Consider the following 26,817-nt stretch of genomic DNA (forward strand, 5'->3'; position numbering starts at 1 on the left):
TTTTGTTCCAGGGGAGTTTATTTCATAATGGCAACGCACAGACAGGCAAATAGCACATATGTCACATTTAACATTTCCTACTCTGGTTACTAAACAAATATTACTACAACAAAGCAAAAATGGGAAAAGTGGGTTTTGGTTTTCGTTGAAGACATTTTGCTTTTGTGGTTCAGATTCCTACGTATCTGTCCTTTCAAACATGGGATGAATCAAAAGAAAATAAATTACAAAACAGATATGGTCTCAAACAACCTTTTAATCTTTAAAAAGAGAAATTCGGGATAGCTTGAAGTAGTTAAAGAAAAAAAAAGTTAGAACAGGTCCCATGTAATGTTTACAGGTTCTGTTTAAATTAAATATTAACACATGATGAAATAATAAAATGCCAGTAAAAAGACACAAACAATGCAGGTGATTGGTTTTATTCCGACGCCTGCATAATTTTCTTTTTATTAACAAAAACAAGGCTCCTCACGAGTTTCACTATGCTCCAAAAAGCTCACCGTAATCTTCATACTGTTCATTTAAAAACCAAGAAAGGTTGCCAATATTTTTATCTTTGTAGTACAAAGAATGACAACGAATTTACACTCAACAATGTCTGAACTGTTTGCACTCATGCATCCATGCACAATCCACCTGGATCACCCACAGGTTCAGTCTGGTTTAGGATGATGTACAGCCAGTTAAGACAAAGGTGATGGATGTCACACAGTGACAGGATAAATGATGCCACACACAAGTCTCTGTGCTCCAGCAGCCAACTCTACGTGAGCTGGCTTGTCACGTGAGCACACGTGAGTGGTACAGCCAATGGAATGTCTGGGAGGAGGCAGTGTCAAGCACCGGCCACTGAAATCCCACAGTGTCAGTGTGAGCTCCGTTTGGCACAGTCACAGAGTGACTACGACGTCCACGGCCAGAGAAAAACATTAGGAATGCTCATAAAAACATGATAAGAATATTTTCTTGGGGGTTATTCAAAGTGCCAAAGCTATCGTTCTGCTGTGACATCGGGGTATTGTCATTTGCCTGGTCTGTCTCACCGATTGTCAGGACATTAATTGATTCTTTAAGTACCTTCTAAACTATTAACAGGAAGAACATTGTTTTTAGCTGCTCATCTACCGACAGACCTCCTGTTTTACAGTACATCAATAAATCAGCATTAATGTCAAGAATCGACCTCCCACTGTAATTAAACAACTCACTTCAGGTGGGTCTGGATGGAAAGCACCATTTAGGAGCTTGGGGAGGCACGATAACTAAAACACTGATGAAGTAGAGAGGAACTAGTTAGTTTCACATTTTAAAGCTGTTTTCTTACAAGGACTGATTGTAAAGGCCTAACAGAAATTGGTCGATGCTTGAAACCTACTTTCTAAACAAAAAACAAAGATACATTCTTGGAAAAAGCTAGCTTTGACTCTAAAGTAAAGGTTTCTAATCAATCAAATGAGACTCATTATACTGAAGTAATGATTGAAGAAAGTTGCACTTTAACACTCAGCTCAGAAACCGTGAACCCACAGTGCATCACAGGCGACGTCTTAAAGTGTTTGTCAAAGACACAGCACCGAACAGAACAGGGCTCTGCGCCTCTGGAAGGACGCTGCAGCTGCGGTGCTGCTCCAGTGGCCGAGGCTCGGCACACGAGGACTCGAGACATTTGATACGCCGTGCGATGACATCCGGAGCTGGTGATGGATGGCAGGTGGAACGCACACCACAGATGTGCCAGGCACGGATGATGGAACACAGCACAGGGTGGATGAAAGACGAAGACCGCAGGACGACAACAACAACATGCTAACAACAGGTGATGATAGATGGCCGATGAGCTGCCGGCCCGTGACAGCTGCGTCTCCACCACCTTCAACGGCTACAGCCTTTTGTGTTCCACTGGAGTTTAGTGGTTCAGAGGAGGTGATTTCCGGGGGAGTGTAGTCTTACTTCTTTCATTCAGTTCAGTTTTTGTCTCACAGGGAGTCGACAGATTGTACCTGACAGAGTGGAGGTGATGGAGGAGCAGAGCGTAAACACTACTAGCAAAGTCATGAGACACGCATAAGCAGGCTCCGCGGGTTCGGATGGAGGCACAGGCCATGAATGAGGCTCACGCTGCATGCAAGACTGGGCCGCCACACTGCAAACAGCGTGTTAAGGCCAAGATGAACAACACGGAAACATCAAGCTCTCCCCTGCCCCGCTCCTCCACTAAAAGCCAAAATCGAAAACGATGCGGTCTTCAAAGATGGCGATGAGCAGCATGATGCCGAACCCGGTCAGCATGCCCAGGTTCTGCAGGATAAAGTGTCCCAGCTGGCAGCGCTTGTGGTCCTCGCTGTCTCCGTGAAGCATTTCTGGCAGCTACGAAAAGAGACAGAGTAACCAGTTGGGATCAGAGAGCGCTTTCCTGGAATTAGCATTGCAGATCAGGCGGCGGAGAGGAAAGGACTGAGTGGCGGCGTGGGAGAGGGAGCAGTGAAAGTTAAACTGATGTTAGTGGAGGGGGATAATAGCCACCGTGGGGCTGTGCATGGGGCCAACTCACCATATCCACCAGAGCCACGTAAAGGAACATGCCAGCTGTGATGGCGAAGATCCAGTTGGTCACGTTGTGTGTGTACTGGCCCACAGCTGTGCCGATCAGCATGCCAACGTAGGCCATGAGGGCGGACAGCAGATTGTAGACAATGGCCTGCTTCACCGTCATCCCGGCTTTCAGGAGCACGGCGAAGTCACCTGTCAGCCAGGAGAGACACTCATTTACACACCATCACAGCCATTCCCATGCACACGCGCCGCTGCTAAATGCTGCTGTTCACAAGTGGCTGGAAGATGAAAGCGGCGCAAACGTGCGAGGTTACAGCGACGTGTCCAATTTCCGTTCACAGTTTGCAACTCAACGCGCGTCAGGCCGCCTTTTTATTTCTCCGTCTATTCTGCTGCCGCCAGCGATGAGGGTGAACATGTTTAAAACTCTCCGCCGCAATCAGTCTCAGGTAGGTGTAAAAAAAAAACAGACCAGGAGTTGCTCTATAAGAAACAAGTCCTTAGCTCCCTGTGATACACTTATGATTACATATGCATTCCGTAGCCTTGCCACCTCTTCAATCACTGCTGGGCCAAATGTGGGAAGAGGCCCAAGTCTCAGCGGAAACGCCCTGGTTTTGGGGAGAGAGATGAATGCTGAGGAGGAGGGTGGCCTACATTGGCTGCGCCGTGTAACAAGCGGCCTCTTTTCCTCGCTAATTACCACAATGACTGTATTACCACTCTGCTCTCATCCATCAATCAAAGCCGGAGAGAAGGGCCGGGGTGGGGGAATTAAAGACAGTCCACACACACCTCACTTCAATGGATTTTTTTTTTTTTAAATCCCTCTTCAACTCGCTGTGGCGGTTCCTGCCTTCCCAGTTCCAGTCATTCAGACACTCAGACACGCCTGCCGCCGCCTCATCTACTGCAATTAACACACCCATCACTGCCAATTAGCTTCTCTCTGGGTGGTTAAAGAACCCTCATAATCATCATCTTTGCCATCCAGCTGCCAGTCGTGGGGACGGCTTTTGTGTTCGTGGGGGGAGCTGAGAGGTTCACTCGTCAAACTGCTGGGTTTGCCTGACAAGCGGCCCGACGGGGGTGAGCGCGCGACAACCGCTGCTCCCGACCAGCGTCCAAATCAACAGGAAATGCTAAATTACACGGTGCGAAAAGCGAGCGATCCCGCACATGTGCACGGCGCCGCTAGAGACACAAGGGAAGCATCTGGAAGCTGGAGTGGAGTAAAAATAACGCCAGAAAAGAGCAAAACGCTGGATCGGAATCAAAGCTCGGGCGCGAATCTATATGATCCTGAAGCCTCGCAACAGCCAATAAAAGCTGATATTTTGGCACTTGGGGCAGACAAACATAACCTATTATTCACCAGTTCACTCTCTGCCAATAATCGACACTGCTCTATTCATCAAGCACACAAACGAGGCATGGAAGCTGCACCGCGCTGAGACACATCATTAGCACTGATCTGCTGTGGATGGCCCCATTGTCTGCCTTTTTTTTGCCCCCCCACTATAAACAAACAGGCTGAGGAGAGTGTTAGTTAGTGGAAAAAGGAAACACATGACGCTGAACAAAACTGCTCACTCCCGTGGAATCAAAAAGGTCCTCGGAGAGAACAGATCTGAATGCAAATGAACGCACCGGCGGCTGCGGCGCGTTTGAGTCGGGCTGTTTTGAACAATGCGTGCCAGGCGCGCTGCATCATCTTCGCTGACAGACACCCTGACAAGCCATTTCGCTGCTGTCAGACAAAAAGCCATTAATCTGGCGAAAAAAGTACATTTTTCTGGAGCGCAGAGAAGAGTGATGATTATTGACATCATTGGGGTTTTAACGGGTTTCAAGGGACAGACGACTGGGGAGACACCAGCCAGATTAAAGAGAGAGAGGCAGCAGCGCACAGCGATTACCGGCACGTAAACCAAAGTCCCTGTCTGCTGCGAAGCCAAGCTGCTGCAGTGTAGAATATATATATGCTAAGTTAATGGCGTGTTTTGTTCAGGTGTCTTCACACTTCCACCTGGCGCACTGCACTTACCGAGCTCATGGGGCAATTCGTGGCAGAAAACAGCCACTGATGTACTGATGCCTCCGGTCAGGTTCGCGCTAAATGCTGCTCCTGCAGAGACAAGTTCACAGTGTCAGAGGAAGCGTCAGAGGTTGAAACTTTGGATGAAAAGGTGCAATAAACCACTCTGTCTCTGTCTGGAGCTCGCTAGCTCGGCTCACTCACTTCCCATTCAAACCTTACATTCATCATGTCCCAGAATTGTTACCTATGGCCAGGCCGTCGCTGAAGTTATGCATGCCGTCGCCCATGATCACCATCCAGGCAATGCTGGCGATGCCAGCGTCCTTCATTTCCTGGTCAGAGTGGCAGTTCCCGCCGTGCGAGTGGCCGTGGCCGTGCGAGTGTCTGTGGTGCTTGGAGCCGCGGCCGTTCTCCTTGGTGGGTGACGGCTGCTGCTGTTGGGGTTGCGCGGGGGCCAGTGGTGTCTTGTTGGTGGGAGAATCGGGGGTCTGGAGCTCCGTGAGCTGGGTGTCGTTGTGTCCGTTGTCGCAGGAGACGGCCGTGCTGTCAGGATCTGGAGCAGACGGGGGGCATTAGAGCGCAGGGCCGACGGGACGGGGCCCGAACTGATCCGGCGACAACACTCACCTTCGCTGATTGGCTTCAGGTGCAGCCACTCGGCGTCCGAGCGTCGGTTTAGCTTGTGATCTGACAGCTTCCTGCCGATCTTGCCCTCCTCACCCGCCTTCATGGAGCCCTGCGTGCAGAGAAGCCGGCATCAGATCAAAGCCTCGTGAGCGTGAGGTTCAGCTTCGGCCCCTGTTCCTCTTACCCTCTGGTCTTTGTAGTGCTTGAACATGCCAATACAGTGTTCAATGATGAAGAGGAGGTAAATGCCGGATAGCGCCGTCAGCCCCTTCCACACTCCATCGAAGTCGGCCATCAGATCGGTGTCATGGCTCGTTCCTGCCTCGCTGTGGTCATGCTGTCCTTGAGACTGAAAACGCAGACAGATGAGACAACATGATCACAGTCTAATACTAGCGTACGTCGTACAGTTTCGTTGTGTAGCCACATATAGATGATTGATAATTATGTAAGTGTGTCCGACTAAATCTTCTTGTCATGATGAAATTCTTGTTTAGAAACAAGCTACACAGGTACAGTGTCTTCACAACAAAGCCCCCCACACACCACTGCTCTACACACGTTTGCTTTGGTCACATTTTAGCCTTTTTATTTCATCGTAGTCTCATTCAGACTTCATCTTCAGTGACAGTTACAAACACACAGAGGATTCATGGTGATGATGACATACAAAAAGCAAGGCTCCAGTGCCTTGAGATGGAGAATGAGCTAGATTGTCTGTTTTCTCCTGAGAACCTGTTATGATGTCGATAGGCTAGTTTCTCACTGTTCCTATCAAACACACTGTGAGTGTCCCGGTGTGGTGTACTCACGTGAGGCAGCAGGTGGAGGAGCGCGTCTCCACTGAGCGTGCCCACCGCCAGTGCCACCAGGAAGGTGAGCAGGAACTTGAAGCAGGACTGTTTGAGGATGGGTACGAGCACCACGCCCAGCAGAGACAGCAGACTGATGATGGTGATGGACACAAAGCCCCAGACCCAGACCCAGACTGGAGGGGGAGAAACACACAGAGTTGGTCAGAATGTGAAAACATGACACTACATCTGAAATAAACTGTGTGGAGTTAGATGCCGGCCCACTCCACCCTAGCAGGTCACGTGATGGGGAAAAAAAGCCCTCTATAGGTTTTCAATCCACGAGTCCTTGCGATGACACATGACGCCTACAGCAAGAAACGTGAAGCGACATCTCAGCAGAACCGCGCTCGCCTCATTTTTCATTCAGAGCCGCAGACGCGGGACGTGAAGCAGCAGAGAAGTCAGAAAGGTACGCTATCATTTAGGCTGTCAGTCTGGCTGTCAGGTCCGGCGCACGCCTGCAAACAGCCAGAGCCTGAAAGTTTACGATTCCTTTGTCACAGAGGACAAAATGTTTAATGTAGTATAAAATTCAATGTCACGCCAAACTGCTGGTGTGTTTATTACGGAGACGCCGGGTCGCTCGCCGCCGACACGCAGCCTCCTGTAGGACGTCTATTGACTGAAGCACAGCATGCATGTAATGCAAATCTTACAGTCAACTGACTGCACGGAGGCCTCTCACAACACACTCGGCTATTGATTTAATGTTAAAGTGCCACCGTGCTGCAGTACAGAAAATCAACCACCTTTTTTTGGATTTTCTTCATATAAGTATATGACTTCCTTCCTAATTGGCTGAACACGTTAGCATTGGCGGCTCACTGAGCGGGTTAATTCGCACAAATAAAAGGAGCAGAGCTGAGACTCAGCCAGGGGAAAATGACGAGCAGGAGTGAAATCAGATTGTCAAACACGCGTTCCCGCCTCGTCCACGCATCCCCAGGTGGCGTCTCCTGTGACGGGACGATGTGAAACACGTCTTCCTGACAGAGTGGTCTGTGGAGAGGCCGTTACCGTGCCATTACCCAGCTGCAGCGTTACAAAACATGAAACCAAACTACAGCCTCTCCCCAGGCAGCAGTCGCCGAGCTCAAAAAACAGGAGGCGGGATCCTCCTGGGAGGAATATTTTAACTGGAAAATCAGACGCCGACGCGCCGGCGCTGATTACGTAGCCATTTATCATAAGCTTTCAGGGCTGCTGGCAAACACCTCCATTGTCACTGCAGTTTTGTGCAAGAGCCCTGAAACTTTCCAATTGTCACACACAGTACTTTTGTCAAAGCCGGTGACAAAACCTGAAGAATTCACAAAAACTAAACAATGTCCTGACATGTGTACACATGGAAATCTTTGAGATTTTTCTGAGCTGAAGCTTAATGTTGTGACGATTTAATGTTAAAGTAAGAGTTAGGTATTCTAAAAGCAGTGTGTGTGTGTGTGTGTGTGTGTGTGTGTGTGAACTCTGCACCTCCTGCCACAGTTTTGTATTAAGGGAACAGCTTCGTCATCAGAAACGCCAAACTGTACTGGCTAATTCTCCAGAGAGTAAAAAAAAAAGTCTTTAACGGCTCTCGCTTTCTCGTTTTACTGGTAACAGCCATTTTCAATGTGTCCTACACAAGTAAAACTGATACAGTTGGCTGCTTTCCTATTTGTTGCGTCAGGCGGAACATTGTGTAACCCTGAGAGGCACCTGTACATCAGCCAGACAGTACATCACCCAAGATCCTTCACACCGGTGAAGCTCATCTACTTCTCTATCTCATTACCTTTATGCTGTTGTGGTTTTGTGTGTGTGTGTGTGTGTGTGTGTGTGTGTGTGTGTGTGTGTGTGTGTGTGTGTGTGTGTGTGTGTGTGTTGGGGGGGGGGGCTGCAGCAGGGAGATAGAAGGTGGCGATAAAGGAAGGGAAGGAGACCCACTGCTCTGTGTCTTCTCTCCAATTACCTATCTCCTGTGAGCCATGGCTCACAAAAATGGCCCAGGGTGTCGCTTAGGTTCTCCTAATTGGCACAGTGCAGAAAGAGAGGGGAGTGGGAGCCGGAGAGAAACAAACTACACATTTTGTGAGCTTCCCCGCGGATGCCAGCGGGGGGTAAATGAGAGGCAGCGCTGTGTGATGTGCCAACGTCTACGGCTGGGTCTTGGTCCACCGCTGTAGAGACTCTAGCGCCTCCAGTTTTCTACTAATGAGGGACCACTGCTGCCCTTTTGACTTGTTCATGGCATCTTCCTCGTGTTTATTACCAGTTTATGGAGGGTTTTGGTGGTGCACGTTGCTGGACAGTGTGCGTGCAGCACAGGTGTCTCTAAAGCAGGGCATGTGTTTAATGAAAAAAGGCTAGAGAGGGTTGCACTTAAGCGGCCGCGGCTTTGAAAGTTATTCAATCCAAAATATTCACAAATGCAAGAAACAGCGGGACAGATTTTGTTGTTATTCAATAACCCACTTTCTGGCTCTAATTAAAAATATTCCACTTATGCAGGACATCTTGCCTTCAACCCCCTATCATCGTGCCCATTTCTTTGGAACGACAGACCCTCCACCTCTCGCTTCTTTGACACACTAAAAACTAAAGCCCAGTTGCATCTGAGACATAATGGGGGACGAACAACTGAAGTGGATCATTAAGAGGTTCGCGATAACTTCATTCCAGGCACCAGGTGACAGACATCTTTTCACGGTTGCGGCTTCTTGCATAGCTTTCCTGTGTGCAGCACAACTGGCTCTGGCTTGAGTTGTAACGAGCTTATGACTTTGTGAGCTTTATTTCTAAATGACTTGCATCTGTAATTCATTAACGACAAACAAAAGGTTTTAGAATTTGCATTCTTACCCATGTGCTGGATAACTGGTAACAGGCTCCTGTCAACTCCCCTTATGTCATTTAAATATTTCTGAATATCGTTAATTCAGAGAAAGATGTCTGAGAACCGGAGCCATAAAAAAGGACATAAAGCTTTTTTTGTGATTTTAGAATGGTTCACTGTCATGGCAACTGGAATAATTTATTAACAAGGGAACATATTACTGTAGAGGGAAAGCTCCTTACACAAATCAGAACGGCAGCAGTCAGGCTGCTGAATGAGCCTCATTCAGAACGTCTCTCACATGATGTACCACGCTAGGAACAGCTGAACGCGACGAGGCAGAATTGGCCGTCTATTCATTCAAACATTAACTTCCTGCCAGGAAATGTTCCGAGCGGGAGTGGAGGGTGACCTGCGCACATGCGCAGCGCCGAGGTGGGGCTGGGCTGACTTTACTTTAATACACTGACGGGCACAATGAGCGCTATCAAGATTAAATGGCACAGCCAACGACGCCTGTGCCACTGTGAGACTGAGATCATAGCCAGGATTTAGGCATGTGTGAGCTATTTCCTGAAACAAACAATCTTTAAGCCATCAGAGAGTTGCGTGTCTGTCTAACTGTAATAAAAGTTAATTAAGCAGTAGTTGGGCGGAAATACAAAATAAAGCGTTGAGCTAAATTGGAAATAGTCTATTTATTGAGTCATGAAGTCTCAAATGTGCTCCTCAGTAATATCCTTTTAAAATACTGGTGTTCAAAGTGGTTAGATTACCCGCTGATGATTCACGGCAGCTCTGAATACATCTATCCTCACTCACAGGGGGAATACCTCACCAATGAGCTCAGAAAAGGAACACTGAGGTAAACGAGAGTGGGTATGCCAAGAATGAATTGGTTACAATTCCCATCTCGCCTCAGTTATTGCCATGACTTAACAACAGTTCCATTAGTTCTAACGTACATGCTGTTTTTTGGATCTTCTACTCTGGTCCAGGACAGCAGCTCTAGGACATGCAGCCTGATAGCATCACATTAAAAAATCTGATCTCGCTGTGGTTTCCCACTTATGAAGATGTCTGTTTACTCTGGCCAAAGGCGGCAGATAAAAATAAAACAGTACAGTAGAGTTTCACACAACTTTAAGAGCCGTGTCTGACTGTAGGACAGACTAAATGTTTTATTACAGCAAAACACAGCTTCACACAGACAACACGGAGAAACTCTTTGACGCACTCTTGACGAGTCTACTATTTCAGACTGGCCTCTAGGGCGGATACCTGCTGATGGTAGGGTGAATGGGATGTTTTGCTCTTACCAGAACTGATGGGCTCCAGAGCTTCCTGTTCCACATCCATCTGGTGGTAATGGCGAATGCATACCCGACTGTCTATCTGGTAGAGCAGGGCTGGACACAGGTAGGTGAACTGACTGGGGGAGATGACCGACTCGGGGGTCAGGCCATAGTAGGTGAGCAACTGGGTCAAGTTCAAACACTGGAGAAGGCAACAGCAGTCAAACATTAGGATGAACGCACAGACTACATGACACGTACATGATTCATGTGTGTTGGTGAATTGATTTAGTTTGTTTATGGAGGAGGATGGGACAGTCATCAAAAACTGAACATTTAGGGGTGAATTAATACATTCATAAGTGGAAGTTAAAGACACAACATGATGCTATCATATCAACATATCATATAACATATCAAAATGAACTTGTTAGATGTGAGTGTCGTACCTCCTCGTGCTGGTGGGACACACCCCCTGGATGCCCAGAGAGGAGAGGAACTGGCAAAGTGTGGGTGGGAAGCCCACCTGGAGCTTCTCTCTTAGCTTTATGAGAATGGCTGTGACCGTGTCTGTGATCATGGTCATGACTATGTTCATATTCGTGGCCATGGTCAGTGTCGTGAGGTAGAGGTGTGTCAGTAGGCAGGGTTTTGTTTCGCCCTCGCTGACCTCTGACCCTCGCTGGCTTTCTGGCCTTCTTGGGCAGGCTTTCTGGGGGGACAGAAGAGGGATCTGCTTCCTGAGGGACTTGGGAACGCTCCTGTTCCATGTCAAGGAGGAGCTGTTCCTGGCTGATGTGAGGAATGTCTGTGCGAGTCTGTATCTGGTCAACATGGCTACGTTCATGATCACCGTGGTGGTGGTGATCATGAGGCTGCGAGGAGACGTTGTTGTCCTTCGACTGCGCCCGTACCTGTTCCTGTTTGTGTTCTTCATGTGCGTGATCATGGCCGTCATGGCCATGTTCATGTGTGTCCTGCACATGCACACCAGAATGTTTATGGTCATTGTTATCTACCTTAGTGTGATTATGATCATGGTCAGCATCAGCTCCATGATTGTGGTCAAGATCATGATCATGGTTATGTTCATGGTGTGAAGGTGCACCTGCAGCGGGACTGGCAGCAGTAGTCTGTCGGCTGCAGGTGGTGGAAACTATTTCTGTGGGTGGGTGGCGGGAGCCGGGTTTGTGGTGCCGATGGTCATGTCCGTGTCCCTGACCATCTCCATCACTGTCAGGTGAATGTGAGTGAAGCCCCTTCTGCATATCCAGCAAGTCGAGGTGGGCTACATGGTCATGACCGAGATCCTCATGCTCCACACCGACCACCTTCACTTCGCCCAAACCCAAACTCAGCAGCAGACTCTGAAATCCATGGAAATCGAGGCGGTCCCTCTGGCCGTAGCGCCTGAACAGCTGCTGGATGTAGAAGTGCTGCTCCACCTCCAAGGGGTCTCCTTTGGGCCGTGTGGACTCTGTGGGCCCAGTGGCTCCCCTCATGTATGGAGCCTCAGAAATCTGCAGGTCGCTGTGCGTGTGCTTGTGATCGGCATGCTGAGGTCCACTGTGCTGATGGCCGTGTTTCTCTGCATGACAGTGGTTGCACTGGTGGAAGAGGAAGGTGAGCACACACAGGAAACAGAACTTGGTGTGCACGTGGACTCGCATTGTCTCCTCACTTCTGATCCCCTGGAAAAAAGTGCAACAATGCTATCAGAATTGAAATTAGTTATTGTACTATATAACAAAAAATACAAATTTTACTATGTTTAATTTAAGAATTAAAAAAATCTTTGCAACAAATTGGTCCAGACACAAATAATTCAGCAAATGATAATGATTGAAAAAAAATAAGAATAATGTGTTGACTGCCCCCAAATGCAACTAAAAATGTTGTTGATGAAAACAACATCATATAATTTTCTGTAAAGTTAAGTCAGTTTAGAATAGTACCAAGTATTCGATCACGGATCAATACTCAATACTCAATACTACAAACGCAAACACGCACTAATACACTGATATACAGTAACATGGACATTAGAATAAAAAATAAATCCAAATCACACATATACTGAAGACTGGAAATAGTCTAAGCTGCTACATTTAGCTCACAATAACACATCTAACAGCACCACCACAATAAACTCTCTTCTCAGATTTGTGTAACAAATTGCTTGTTTTCCTCCACTGTAAAAAGGCCTGAAGCAGCAATATCACTCCAGTCAAATGATCCTCATAAGGTCTCTTGTGAAGCCCGTGGGTGGTTGATGTGTGAGGGGTGGGGGAAGAGAGGAGCAAAGAGAGGTCAGATGAGGAGCACTGCTGGAATATGGTAATAGCAGGGACCCGGCTCACCAACACACGCTCGTCTGCGGCAGCCTGTTTGTTAACAAAGTTTGACTGAATTTACAGCCTGCACATTATGAGGGAATAAATGTATGTTGTGCAGACCGCAATTAGAAGCCAAATGTCCAAAACGAAGAGGGCGATATATCCTCCTGGCAGATACAGGGACTACTAACTACAGACTGCACAGCAAGTAAGGAGAACAACTTAACTTCACTGGTTTCGGTGTGGATATACACAGTAAGAGGAAACTCAGCAGAAGATACAAAAAAAGGCCATTTTAAAATGATCACACTCATTTGAAAACAGAGGGTACTGCTCATAAACAGAAAATCTGAAGCAGTTATTCAGTTTTTAAATCTATAACGGTTAACTGTAGCTGACAGGACCTTTCAAACATACAGGATGAGAATCTTCAGGTTAAAAGCATTTTACAGAAAAACACACTTTAAGTTTAAAAGTGTTTGTTGTTTAAAGCCTTGATTGTTGACTAAATGACACAACTATAGCTTATCAGCTACAGTCACGACATGACAACATGACAATGGCTGGAGGTGAAGTTCCTTTCTCTAAACTTACATCATCAGGTGCTTGTGATAAAACATGTCCTTTTATCTGGGTAAATAGCAGACTGCCTATTTTAAAGGTGTAACTCTAGCATTTCTCTAGGATTATTGCCGTCGATATCACTTTTGCACAAATTACATTCAACAAAATTAGAGCAGCCACACGAGACCCGCTTCTTTCAGTAATCCAAGCAGGTGGTGCAATTTAACATGTTAAATAGGCCTTAAACATCAGTGCGGTTTAAACACCTTGCCAAATGAAATCTGCGGTCTAACACTGTAACTCTTATTTGAAGTTATATTTAGAAACTGGAAGGGAGGCAACTTACCGCCGTGTGCCTTTGAATGAGCAGTGTGTGAAATTAGATTTGAGCAAAGCGTTCTGGCTCTGACTGCAGACACTGAGTGTGGTTACGAGCCTACTTCACGGCTGTTGATAAGACACTGTTTATAAACAGGAGACGGCAGTGACCTATGAACCTCGCAGCAGATAGGTTGGGGCAAAAGCAGGGCACATTTTAAGAGCACACCCTTTATGCAGAAACAAGAGCCTGCTGTGTGTTCCTGATTACGATCTTTGTTGTAGTTGGCCTTTAAGGAAAACAAGGGAATCTCTATTTGGTATTTGACTTTCTTAGACCACCCCCCAATCTACCCAAACATTACACAGGAGTTTAGGTGCCCTCTGCCTTATTGACTCTCTGTTCATTGTTTAAATAAATGACAAAACTTCACTGACCTGCCGTTAATCTGTCTGATTGTTGAATGCAGGAAACAGACTGTTACATGAACTGATTGGCCTGAAGTGTCTGTGATCTAATCACATTTGTTGTCGGCACCAGATAAGTAAATAATCCTATCATTATACTGCGACTGGCAACAGCTTATAACTCACCGTAATACGTGTCCTCCTTGTCGGCCCCCAGTCCCGCTGCTGCTAGGAGGGGCTTCTGCAGCTCTTCTAAAACATGCACTACAGAAAAAAATACAAATAGAAGAAAATGGGGGTTATCAGTACTGATTCCCTGTTAGTACGCTGCCTGGGACAGTGAACATGTCATCAAAGGTGAACACTGATGATGAAAGCAGTACCACTCATCTACAGAGAAATTATTTACTGCATCTACCAGTGTAGCGGCTGTACAGCCATCATTGTTTTTCCCAGTTTAGGTTTAACAACCTCCCGCTGATAGCACCACTCTCTTGAACAAACCCATTTAGAAATCAGAGTCAATCAATGAACCACCAAAATGTCAAATATGAGCTCACTCACTTCCTGGCGTCATTTATTAGCCGGGTCTGGCCAGTGTCTGACCTGTGGCTCACTCACGTGACAGCTTGGGAGGATGTGTTGCTTTGTGGTTACTACAACTAGTAGCAAATAAATAAAAGGCCTGTGTCATTCCTGAGTCGGCAACCTGCAGGGTTTGTCTCAGGAAGCAAGTTAGTGGATTTGATACACCATGGATGTCATTATTTCAGGCACAGTGATCTGCTTTCGCTCCAACTCCCAGCAGGAAACCTGCTGAGCAATGTGAAGTGGGTCCAGTGGGTTAATGCGGAGAGAAACGTATCTACCAGAGGGAAAGAAAATAGAGAGGTTAATTCTCTTTAGTTGATTTAGGTTCTTGTAATTCTGGTGTTGTGGACGCTTCTTGATGGACTGTTGTTGTCATGACATCCGTGAACAGTAACAGTAGTGTACTATGGCCAGTCAATACGCCCCGTAGTGGGAAAAAAAAGCTACAATGGTTCTTAAGACTTTGAAGAACTGATGTAACAGAGCAAATGGCTTCTCACTGATGAACAGTAATTACATTCTATTGTGCCCCATACAATCAATACCCATTCAACAAATAACTTGATATTAGTGGCAACAACAGTAACTGATGCAATCAGTCCTGTGTTACTGATGATACAACAGAAAAGCAGTTGTTCAGTTGTACAGTAGATAATAAAGCAACAACACTTTCTTTAAAAAGAAACCTTTGTGCTGGGAGCAGACATTATGTCTCTGGTTAAATTATACAGTGGTTTAATCTAATGAACAGCTCAAGTACGTAGAAATTGTCCACCTACTGGTAAACTCTGACAGCAATTAATCGTATCAGTGGGCTGATTTGGTGATGAGTGTCTTTCATTTAATGTATTTCATTCATTAGAAAACACAACATGGCATTAAAACAACTGTACAAACGTTGTTCCTAACTTTAAATGTGTTTAAATTAAGTATATGAACTTTGTGCATGCTCTGTTTCAATAAATAAGGGTGTACTGTAATATTCATTTGTTTCATCTAAGGCTCCAAAAAGATAACTGTACAATTTATGGTTATGGGTTTTCTCTGCCAGTTTTAAACATTTAAATATTAAATGATTTTGAATAGCATGCAGTTTTTTTTTCCTTTTAAAAAGATGAATCCCCCCCTTGCTAAAGAATGCAACTTGACTGCAGGCTGGGATTAATACTAGGGGCTCTGAATGTCTGGAAAGGAGAACAGCTGGCAAACTAAATTATATGTAATATTTAAATCAGTTTTATTTATATCACTATAAAAAACTGTTTATATACTTCTGCCTTAAAACATTTCACTGTCTTTTCCAGGTTGAGGGGAAAAAACCCCACACTGAGCCCTTAAGCCGTCTCATATGATTCTCACACGACCGAACACATCTTTCTCATCACAGCATTAGGCCCATGTCTGGAGGAATGAACGAGAAATGAAGCAAAAATATCTACTCTGGTATTCAAAAACTGGCATCGGGCCCCTGTGCTTACTGTAACAAGGCATCTTGCAAAAGAATGAGATTTAGATTCTCTTTTTTTAATCCCTCTATTGAATACAAACCAAAAAAAAACTACAAAATACAAACAAAAGTTTGTTTTTTTCTACATTCAGCTGGAATGGTAGCTACACTAAAATGTGAGGAGCTGATAGAAACCAACTTTACATAATGATTCACAGCATACACATGGTTACCCAAAAATCATTAAAACAGCTTATCAGGTCTCAGAATGTAACCCATATGATTTTATCTATTGCTCCTAAAGACAAACCATATCTAAGGTAGATAAAATTTTGCATTAGGTGCAGATTGAGAAGAATATTTGTTTTTCACACATAAAACTAAAAACATATGGAAGAAAGAAAGAGTTTTTCTTAGTAAAGCCTGAGGCACACACACGAGAGGGCAGATGTCAGCTGCCACATGGACCCAACTCACAGCAGATGGGACGAGGATCTCGGAGAAGCATAAGTTGCTGTTGTTTCTTAAGCTTCAGTAAAGTATGCACTCAGCAGAGGTGAGGCTGAGCAGTAAGACTTTAGAAGTCTGACGGACAAAACGAGAAATCATTACAGCTTGAAAAGCACAAGCAAGCGTGTACACTCGCGCACACACACGGCGCTTATGACATAACACAGTCAACCACTTACTTCTGCTGCACAACACATTTAAGAGCTGTAACCAAGGTAGTCATTTTAAAAGTCAAAGCAGCAACGCTGTGATCAGCCAAGGTAATTCTGAGGAATCAGTCATAACCTGTGTGGTAAATAAGCAGCTGGCATAATTACAGTCCCATTGATCAGAAAGAAACATGCATATTTTTTGCCTTTCCAATCTTAAATGCCCATGTCAGCGTGTTAAAGAGTGTGAGGGAAATAGATACACATCATGTCATATAACAATTACCCAACAAGCCTCTGTGGTATAAAATTATGGGATAGTGTGACACACGCAGGTTCAAATAAAAACTAGTTATAACTTGCCTGAGCCAAACAGCCCCTTACTCCACAACAAATCCTCATATACGGCTTTGTAAGTTGAAGCCACTGAGTCATGTGGACATTAGCGCCGGTGAAAGATGGACGACGTACACGCTCCTGAACTCCACAAGTACGAAGAGGGAGCTGCAGCAGAAGCCAGCGTGCGGAGAGCAGCGTGGTGAGACGCAGGTGCACTGCTGATGCTCTGTGGCCTGGAAGCATGCTCATCACGGAGCACGTAAGGGCGCGAGTGAGAGGCGAGCTACGCAACCGTCCGCTGACCACCACGCTGTGCACATGTCAACGGACCCACGCCTTGGCAAAACACGGCGATGCTTACCTTCAGTCCAGAACACAGACGCGCCGCAGCACAGATATAAGCAACCGGATCGGCGACTCCACGATCATAAAAAAGTCCAGTGACTTAACTCATTTGTCTGAGGAGGAGGGAGTGTGTGTCTGCATGTTTGAGCACTTAGGGAGCTGGGTCTAAGATCAACCACCTGACCAGCTAATTATGGTCTGTACGTGTGAGGCTACATGTGAATTACTGCTAAGACTTGATTCCTTATTCACCACTTTCCGAACTTGTATCCTGTAAATAGTCCTCCACAGGTACTCCTGACCTTCAGTTTTAATAAAATACATCCTGAGCTTGCAACAATATTGTATTAACTGTCTGGGCCATAATGTGAGAAAAAAAATTAATAAAACATATGATTATGTTTTAGGTGACAAGTGAATGGACAATGGCAACTGTGTCGGACAGGTTAAAATACTCATTACATTGGAATTTAAAATAAAAAAGCTATGTTACGCAGGATGGTGCTGCACAGGTGTTGGACAGATTTAATATTTGCATGAGCTCTAGCAGGGTGCACTTCTGTAAAATAGTAAACTTGTATTAGTTGTATTCAAACATTGCACGAAAGTGTTTTTTTTTTATAGTTTGAAAAATGTTTAAAAAAATAAATAAATATTGTAAGAGTATGAAAACCAGCAGGAGCGTGGGAATGGTGATACATGTGGAACAGATTGTAAGCATAGTGAGCGCTAAAACAAACAGCCAGGCCCAAGATTCCCATTAGAAACCAGCAGCTGGCTGCAGCAGTGACTTTCACTGAGGGTTTGTACAGTAAGGTACTGAGGTGGGTTTAACGACCTCATACATGATCATACATACAATCATACATTTTAAGGGATCATTATGGAACTGATTTTAACTGTGTGTTTACCCTCAAAAGCCTCAGAACACAGAAATTCCAGTTTTTTTTGTTAAATGTCCTTTATACTGAAGCTTTGTCCTCTGGAACATGTTAAAAAATACCTTAGACTGCATATTTTACAGTGTGGACGAAGTCTGAGCCAGGACATGACCAGTGAATCCCGTGTTCATTGTGTTTGTTTTCTTTGTGTTCCAGTGTAATCCAGAAATAAGTACCAAACCCTATGTCCACACATAGTAAGCCTGCTTTAGCCGTTTAGCAAGCAAAGCAAGCACCAAACCGCGATCCTTGCAACAGCATTCCAGGCGGGATGTGTACGTGCTGTATAAGATCAAGTCGCTTCCATTGTTCTACGCTGGACTAAAAAGGTCCCATCTGTAGGTGTCAGCTAAGCCTGAATGCTCCTTCCCAGCACGGCTCCGCATCCCAATCACATCTTACCATGCAAATCTTATGAACTTTAAATGTGGCTGCCACATTATTACATTGACATGGAAACATTTTACAGTGAACAATGAAACAATGGGACTTCTTATTGCCTTAAGCTATACTTGTTGTATATTTTAATCCTAAAGAAATACTTTGTGTTGCGCAGCTGTGAATAACATTTCCTAAAGCAGCTTAACACTTAAAGAAAAATTCTACAAATTTCACAACTACCCACAAATTTCCTGGTCATGTAACCTAAATCTCAGTCTGTACATTGTGTTTTCAATGACTTTCATTGCTAATCTGAGAATATGCCACACATCAGTCTGTTTCAGCCTTTGGTGCTTGTTTTCTTGACCATTTTTTTTTTAAATTGCTTGTCACCTGTGATTTCAAATTCTAATTCTTGAGAATAAGAAAAGAATGAGAAAAGAAGAAAGGATGTCCTTAAAACTCATTATTCATTTGATAGATTTGAGGGTACTAGCTGGATGATCATCAAATTACATTTCAACAGCAAAGATAGTTATGTTAATTTGGACAAAACCTCTGACCCTGGGGGCCCATACATTGCTTTGTCATTTGTGTTTGACTGAGGGGAAGACGAAGCGCCAGGATATTCTACCACTAAAATCAAGATTGGACTCAGCTGCTCTGCTATTTTGTTTCTTTATTGTGCTTAATTGTGTTTTGTTGTATGTTACTGGCCTTGTGTTTTGATGAACATTTTCACAACAGATTGCCATTTTACCTGATATTACCCAGCTTTGGGAGTAAAATCTTTTCATTAAGTGTTTACATAATGTTCTGCCCCCTGTAGCTTAAAACACTGAAATACAAATCTGGGAGTATCTGATGCAGAATTATCTTGATTCAGGCTCCAGTTTATACAAAATAAGACTGAGAGTATTACCTGGAGGTTAATTTGTGGAGTTTGTTTGGTAACCTGGTGGAATAATAACATGACCATAACATGGAATGACAAGCCTTTTTCCTCCAAATGTTATACAAATTGCACGCAAAATAGCAAGAAATGTATGTGATTCACTACTGGGAATAATAAGGTGACAAGACTGACATGTAAAGTTACTGCAAATATACATTAAAATACCTATTACAGTGGGTGGAATGTTGCAGAAAATTCATGTACCGTTACCGCTTTTGTTATGGAAGTTGGGTTTACCCCTTTTTCTTTGTATAAGTCTTTATATACTCAAAAAAGGTCAGTTGACTGTTACAATATCTCCCTACACTATTGCGTGGTAAATTGTGCAGAGTTGGGCATATGCAAAAGCTCTGAATTCCTCAGAATCCAGACATTACTACAATCCAGTATAACCGGATTATCGCCATCAGGCGGGGAAAGAAAACGTTTGTCTACCAGACAAAACATCACATTTACATATGGCCGATGGCAGTCACCGCACAGCGGAGGGTCCCAATAAAGCGGCGTCATACCAATAAGATGGACGGAGGTCGAGGCTCCGTTTTCAGAATGCATCATAATTAGCAAAACAAGAAGCCATGCGCTATCATCTGGATAGAAGTCACGCCGTTTGTCCCGGAGGCGCAGCTACCGCCCACCACTCATCAAGGGGGCTTGAACGATGCACGTGGTGCGCATAATGCAACGCCGCGCGAGCTTGCCAATCTTCCTGCTCATTGTGGCTACGAAACTCACTATAACAAACACACTGCTACTCAGTAAAATGCCAAGCGAGACCCGGGAAACAGTTCGAGACCAAAGAGCTAACCAGTCACCACTCGCTCCCTTTAAACGAGGCTAATGCTAGCCCGCAAATGAGAGCAACAATTCAATAAGCTAACCTCAAGCTAGCAGACAACTCACGACAAATTAGCTTTTAGCCTAGAATGGGGAACGCTATCGTATGTTGTCCGAAATCCGTAACAAAAGTAAACAGTGTTTGTAGCAACATGTAGCGGTCTCTACAAACGCCGTCCGAGTCCATGTTGTGGGAGTGAGTGATAGTGAATGGGTTTTTATATAGTTACCTCACTCGAGTGCCGTGTGCATCTCCTCTCCGCTCGGTACCAAAAAGATTTCGTCAGTTTTACGTGAACGCGCCACAAGACCAGGCATTCACCAAGGCCTTCTACGGACTTTACGTAGACGGAGGTAGGGGCGGGAGAACCGTCTGCGTTTTCTGCGCAGGACGCCGAAGGACGCGCTGACGTTTCTTTTCATCCAGATTGTTGTCTAGCCTGTCATATGACTGAGGCAACGGTGCTCAGACAGCTGTGACAAACGCAACAGTGGAGTGGAAACGCTGTCATAATACGTGTAACTTTAACCCACACCCTTTGTGTTTCGTCAGTCACACGGCTCATCAGTAAAGTAAGATGATTTGATTATAAAGTTATTCAGCGTATCCAAACATTTACGAATGAAGCAAATTTATTTTTTCCATTAATACATAAGTTGACTTGAGCATAGATTCCAACAATAAATTGAAAGTAAAAATCCAAACAAACATACCTTATAACAGAATCCTAAAGAACAACTGCAATTCGACAGGCAAACGGAGGAGTCCAATGTGGAACTGAAAACAGCTGAACCTGTCTTTTTTTACTTCTTGGTTCCTTGTGTTCCAAAAGGTTTGAGCTAAGACAAGTTTAATGAACTGTACGATCAACAAGTAGTGTCCTGCTAAGTAGTAAAATCATATTTACAAGATTTAAAATCTCTGTAATGAAAAGCACTGTAACTCACCCCCTGCTTACACACTGTAATTTTAATCTGTAATTTGTTTGACGTTTTATCACATGGTGACACAGACGACCCTCTGTTGAGAGTGTTTAGACACGTGAAAACAAAAATTAAAATTTTGACCATGACATGTAATATAATCACTAATATCAGCAGACACCATTTTTTTATCCAGTGAAACAGACACACCCACACAGGGAGGTGGTGGCAAGCAGTGGCAATTGTGTTTTCATCAACTGGTGAAACTACCAGAAAACAATAAATAAATAGGCAAGCTCTTTTATACCATATGTAATGCTGTGTGTTATGTCCTAATAACACTCATTGCACTATATTTGTAGGTTCCCAAAGTGCATCCTACAGTGAAAATGTTTTGTGGACTGATCAAAATTAGACGGCGGTGTAGCGGTTAGCACTCTGGCCTCTGAGTTTGATTTCAGGGTCGCCCTGCCTCTTTAGAGTTTGCGTGTTCTGCCCGTGTCTGCGTGGGCTTTTTCCTCCCACAGTCCAAAGACATGCAATTAGGATGATTGTGGAGTCTGTAGGTCTCTATATGTGGTCCCATCGATGGACTGACGACCTTTCCATCACAGGGCGGGGGTGTACTGATTGTCAGCTGAGATAGGCTCCAGAATGCCTGAGCCCCTTGTGAGGAATAAGCACCCAAGATGGTGAGTGAATAGGTATATGTAGCACTACACATGGTGTAAAAAGGAAAGAGATCACACACCTACATGGTAACATTGAGCTGATTCACTGATGTTTTGATGCCAGTGTGTGCTCACAAGATCAGGAGCAGTGACACTTGTACATGTCTGTGAAGGTTCTCATTCAGTCAGTATGAAGCCTTTTGGATAGAAGGTGAAACAGCTTAAAGAAATAAAAGGCAAGTCCAGGTGCTACTGATCGGAGCCTTCAGGATAAACACTTGTAGGGAGCTATGGCTTTTCAGGCCCATGAAAAGCAAGACAGTCTTTAGAAAGTGTGCTCGGAAAACCAACGCTGAACCAGCATAACTTGCAAGACTGAACTCTAAGTTGCCCGAAACTGCCCTAATGATAAAGTCAATTGCATAAGAAATTTGTAAGACTCCACTTGTACGTTAGGACCAAAAAATCAATTATCAATCAATTAGATTAATATCATCAAATCCTGTATAAATCATTGTACACGTTCAAAGGTCGCTTAACATGTGTTTATGCTCCGACATTTTCTATTTCAGCTCTGTTTCTCTTGCAGATTGATCTGTGACAACTTATGCAGGCCTCATTGCTGAGGTCTTGTTTGTCAGACCTGTTTTTCTATTGCAGCTGGTTCAGCTCGCTGAAAAACACATACAACCACTGCCCAGGGGTCATGTTGTCAGCCCTGGACCGAAGCAAGAGGGGGTTCAAGTACATCCAGACAAATGCACCGCTGAAGGAGTGATTACGCAAAAAGCATCCTTTTGATTCTGTTTGACCCAAAGGGCGAAATCTTAATTCAGGGAAAGTGACAGCATGCAGTGAGTTTTGTTCCCACTTGTTATTTTACTCCAAAACTAAAAAAAAAATGTGTTTTAGAAACAGAAAGAATTTAGATTTAGTTCCTAAAAAATAAAGTGTGACAGATGAAAGAACAAAACAAAGAAGTGGGAAGTTTATTTAAGCATATTACTGAACTGAGTGAACCCAATTCTATAACACATTTTTAGAATACATATTGATTAAATGCTCCCCAACATTCTCCTACAAATCTATATTATGACTCATCTCATCTCTCTAACTAAGTCAGTGAATTATTTGACCCTGTGCCACATTTAAACTCTAATGATACAGCTGTTTGAACTACAATAAGATATTATGATATGCAGGTAGTGTATAAATACTGTAAGTAGCCTAATTCCTCTGTATTATCATGTAAGTCTTCTGGTTCCTCAATATTAAAAAGGAGAGGAACTATAAGAACAATTTAAATAAGAACATGAACAGACAGCTCTGTTCAAATACAAAAATACAAAATAGAGTATGTTAGAAATACAGTACTGCTCTGCTTTTTCATGAAATTCTAAACACCCACCTGGTGCTATTAATGTGGTGGTAAGCAGGTACTTTCCCTGGTGCGACGTCGGTCACGTGGCGTAAACCCTCGCATACTAACATCTGCCCACTGCTCCGCATTATTGCACTCTGATGATAGCCAGCATTATTAATGCTGTGGCTGTAACAGAATTCAGATTCTCATACCCAGTGGCAGCTAGTATGTAGCCATCAAGCGCCCTTCTAGACTCCCACTGCTTGGCTTATTGTGTAACACAGCCCAGAAAAGGTTGCGAACAGCTGACCTTCACTTTTGTGTCGAGGTGAGCGAGAGGCCCTTCAGTGCTCCGTGTCCACACACAGCTAATTCCTGCTGGCTTTGCACCAGCTTGGTCTACTGCCCAACCCAGGTTCCTCCACTCATGTTGGCTGTCTCTCCTCATCACACAGAGATTAATATCAAGTGATTGGCAGCCATGTTCTCACTTAGCACTCCAGTCATGGTGCCCCAGGGTGTCTGCCAGTCGTAAAACAACAGTGCAAGTGCCACTGCGGCGTTCACTGTCATTTAGCCAGTATCCAGCCGCAGCAGAAAAAGGATGAAAAGTGCCAACGACCAAATTGAATTATGAGCTTGACTCAGCCCCGGCCATATATACAGCCCAGCACAGGGAGCCATTTCCTGCTGAAACGCCTCTTGCTGCAGATTACTGAGGTAATATTTCCTGCGCTGCAACTAGAGTGGTTATGGGCCACAGGCAATCTACCTGACGCAGCTTATGCCCACAGAGCAGCGGCTGCCATGAAAGAGGAGGCGCTGACCCATGGTGGAATTGCGCTTATTTATCACACGGTGACTAAAAAGGTGAGGTGCTTTTTAATGAGAACACCAAGTATAACTTTTCACACCATTGTGGAGCCATGAGTGTCTGAACAGTGACCACATGCATAATTATAGACACACACACAACAGCGAGTTGTAGTCTCCATTACCAGAGTCAAATTAAGGTTATAGGAGGATGTGGAATATGTCTTTTTGCTTGATGAAAATAGGCTTTAGGGATATGCAGCCAGGATCCCATGAGTGTGTTCCTGGCTGACATTTTGCTGATACAGAGCAATATTGGCACACTGGTAGACCTGCTGTTGGTGTGTTCTGGAAGCCAGCCAAAGTCAAACTGAAAGAAAGAAGGAGAGCGACTATGGGAAAAGGGAGAGAGAGAAACTAGTGGCAAGCTTTAAATATCAGCTCATTAGCCACCTATAAACTCATCTAATGAGCACTCATGGATTTTTCATTCCCTTTAATCCGGTGGAGGTTGGAGAAAGGCGAGCACCCTTGCTTGTTTCCCCTCAGGTTTTGTTGTACTTGCCAAGGCTATAATGTATACGATTCTCTTCTAATGGCCGACCAACATGCACAAGCTCCAAGTCACACATTCTCAATCGATGTAACTGGGGAAAGATCGTCCAATATTCTCTTTTAGTTTTCAGTTTATGCTTCATTTTGAAGCATCATCAAAAGTCCCATTAAATTTGCTAATACATTTATGAACAAATAATCATTTCAGTGTTGACAAATGCTTGTGCAGCAGGTCACTTGTAAAACATATTTCCACATACACTACTCCCTAAAATAATGTAAACATAAGCAGGAGCAACTTGATACAAAATAAAGCCGACTCTAACTAGATTCACATACAAACAGAATAACAGGCCAGAGACAAAATAACAAACTTTTTCAATATCAAATACAAACAAGCACTTACTTAGTTAATTCATTTAATCTATCAAAAGCAGTCAAATTATTAAACAAGGCAGATTTCGAGAACAACGTTCATAGTCCATGTGTATGTGATGATCCTGATTAGACTGAGATAGGAGACAGAAAAAGCAAATGATCCACAAACTAAAACAAAACAAGGGTCGGAGCGCTGAATTGTAACCAGTGGGGTGCGGTGAGGTCCATGGCTGGTGAGGCACAAAGTCCTCTAGAGTCAGATTTTACAATTATAATACCTTAAAAGAGTTTATTTTTCACTATTTAACTGTCAGAATGACATATTAATACATTTCACTATTTATTATCATACCTACTGTATCTCACCTTAAGCAACATATTTGGTCTTGAAGAAACATATCTTTTGTAGCAGACCTGACCTTTAGCCTCCATATACAGTATTTTTCACAATTCATACTCATTCTAAAGTATAGAGAGGTGTAAATGTTCAATTTTGACCCTTAGTGAAGTTTTATGTTGTTTTTAAAACTTGGTTTTGTTTGGTTTAATCAGTTTTACAGGTTTGCTCTTCATTAGGATAACATAGAATGCTTTACTCAAGATTCAAATTTACTTCTTAAGCACTTGAATTGTTTTAGTTAGTGTCATTCAGTAAGTCTTTGTAGAAAATAAAAACCCATTTGTGGGGATACAGTGCTTTAAAGGGTGGTAGCAGCGCCCCCTTCTGGATGAGGCACAAACCTGTCCAGCCTCCCCTCATGAGTTTTCTCTGTCGGTTTTAACGCAATCAGTAACTATGTCACAAAAACATCGATAAACACATTAGGCAGGTTGTACAAAGTCATGGTGTAGAATAAATCTGTCTGAAGGCTGCAAACATTATATTGGAGACAAAATGTCAAACAGAAACGGATTACGCCCTGTATCAGCCCATTTACTGACAGTTTCAGCATCAGGGCTGAGGCTCCACTCGCTGGCACCTCACGTCCAGTTTCTCGCCATATTAGATTTTTACTCGGAAAAATGTTAAGATAACTGAAATTATAGACAAAATATATGTATTGTATAATATGTATAACACAGATCAATGGACAGAAATCTCAGGTTATGGTATTGTCAGGCAAGGTGAGGCCCCGCCTCCCCTGTCTACCCTGACTGCACGTCACTGATTGTAACATACCTACCTTTGATTTTTCTTTCTCTAATTCTTATTATAATAAACGTAATTATACATTATAGTCATCAATTTCTGCACAAACCAGATTCACCGGGATTATTTCCACTCCTTTGTGCAAGTTTCATCAGCTTTAAAACTTCGGTTTGCTGCAGCTCCTTCAGATGAGACAGGAACAGATTTTTGTTAAAAGATCAAGTGTTCACAATAAAAGATCATTATGCTTTCAAGCCAAAGTCTTTTTCCATGCACAAAGGAGTGCGTTTGATTCCTGGCAGCCCTGACATTTCCTTAAATCCAGCCCCTCTATCAATAACAGCTGTGTTGCAATGTCTTTCTTTTATGATTTTATAGGAAAGGAATCTGTCATGTTCAAAGGCTCCCTGCAGTGAAATATAATTTCAAAGGTGCATAAACTCTCATGTCTACAGGGCCAATCAAAAGAGATGCATTTCATTTGTGTTTAATGAAATGACAAAGATAAAAAGAAACATTTCCATCAGTGTTGTCTTTATTGTGTTTTGCAAGTGTTCGGTTCTTGCCTCTTGTAACAGTGTGTGAAGATTATGTTTTTGAGATGATCATTTTATTCTATGTAAAATCCTTGCGCATTAAACACTTACTCCC

At 43.9% G+C, this 26,817-nt stretch overlaps 1 protein-coding gene and 1 long non-coding RNA gene across 6 annotated transcripts; one reads left to right on the forward strand and one right to left on the reverse strand.

The window, feature by feature from the left end:
- On the reverse strand, positions 1-21,071 carry slc39a10 (solute carrier family 39 member 10). 5 transcript variants are annotated; one of them, XM_055504965.1, is made up of 11 exons: positions 21,027-21,071; positions 14,004-14,081; positions 10,641-11,882; positions 10,216-10,393; positions 6,037-6,212; positions 5,409-5,573; positions 5,225-5,333; positions 4,842-5,150; positions 4,604-4,684; positions 2,555-2,745; positions 1-2,370 (listed from the first exon to the last, which is right to left on the reverse strand). In XM_055504965.1, exons 3-11 carry the CDS (start codon positions 11,859-11,861, stop codon positions 2,218-2,220), a joined length of 2,583 nt encoding a protein of 860 aa, XP_055360940.1. In that variant the 5' UTR covers positions 11,862-11,882; positions 14,004-14,081; positions 21,027-21,071; the 3' UTR covers positions 1-2,217. The 5 variants fall into 5 exon arrangements, with proteins under 5 accessions (XP_055360940.1, XP_028992488.1, XP_055360938.1 ...); XM_029136655.3 differs by lacking the exon at positions 21,027-21,071 and adding an exon at positions 20,543-20,672; XM_055504963.1 differs by lacking the exon at positions 21,027-21,071 and adding an exon at positions 20,543-20,657 and having other exon boundaries at positions 14,004-14,682.
- Positions 20,728-26,817, forward strand: LOC114847181 (uncharacterized). The gene is made up of 3 exons (XR_003784157.3): positions 20,728-20,885; positions 21,851-21,928; positions 22,568-26,817. It is a non-coding gene; the product is annotated as an uncharacterized LOC114847181 (long non-coding RNA).

This window comes from Betta splendens, chromosome 21 (genome assembly GCF_900634795.4).
Source record: "Betta splendens chromosome 21, fBetSpl5.4, whole genome shotgun sequence".
In the NCBI taxonomy this organism is placed as follows: domain Eukaryota; kingdom Metazoa; phylum Chordata; class Actinopteri; order Anabantiformes; family Osphronemidae; genus Betta; species Betta splendens.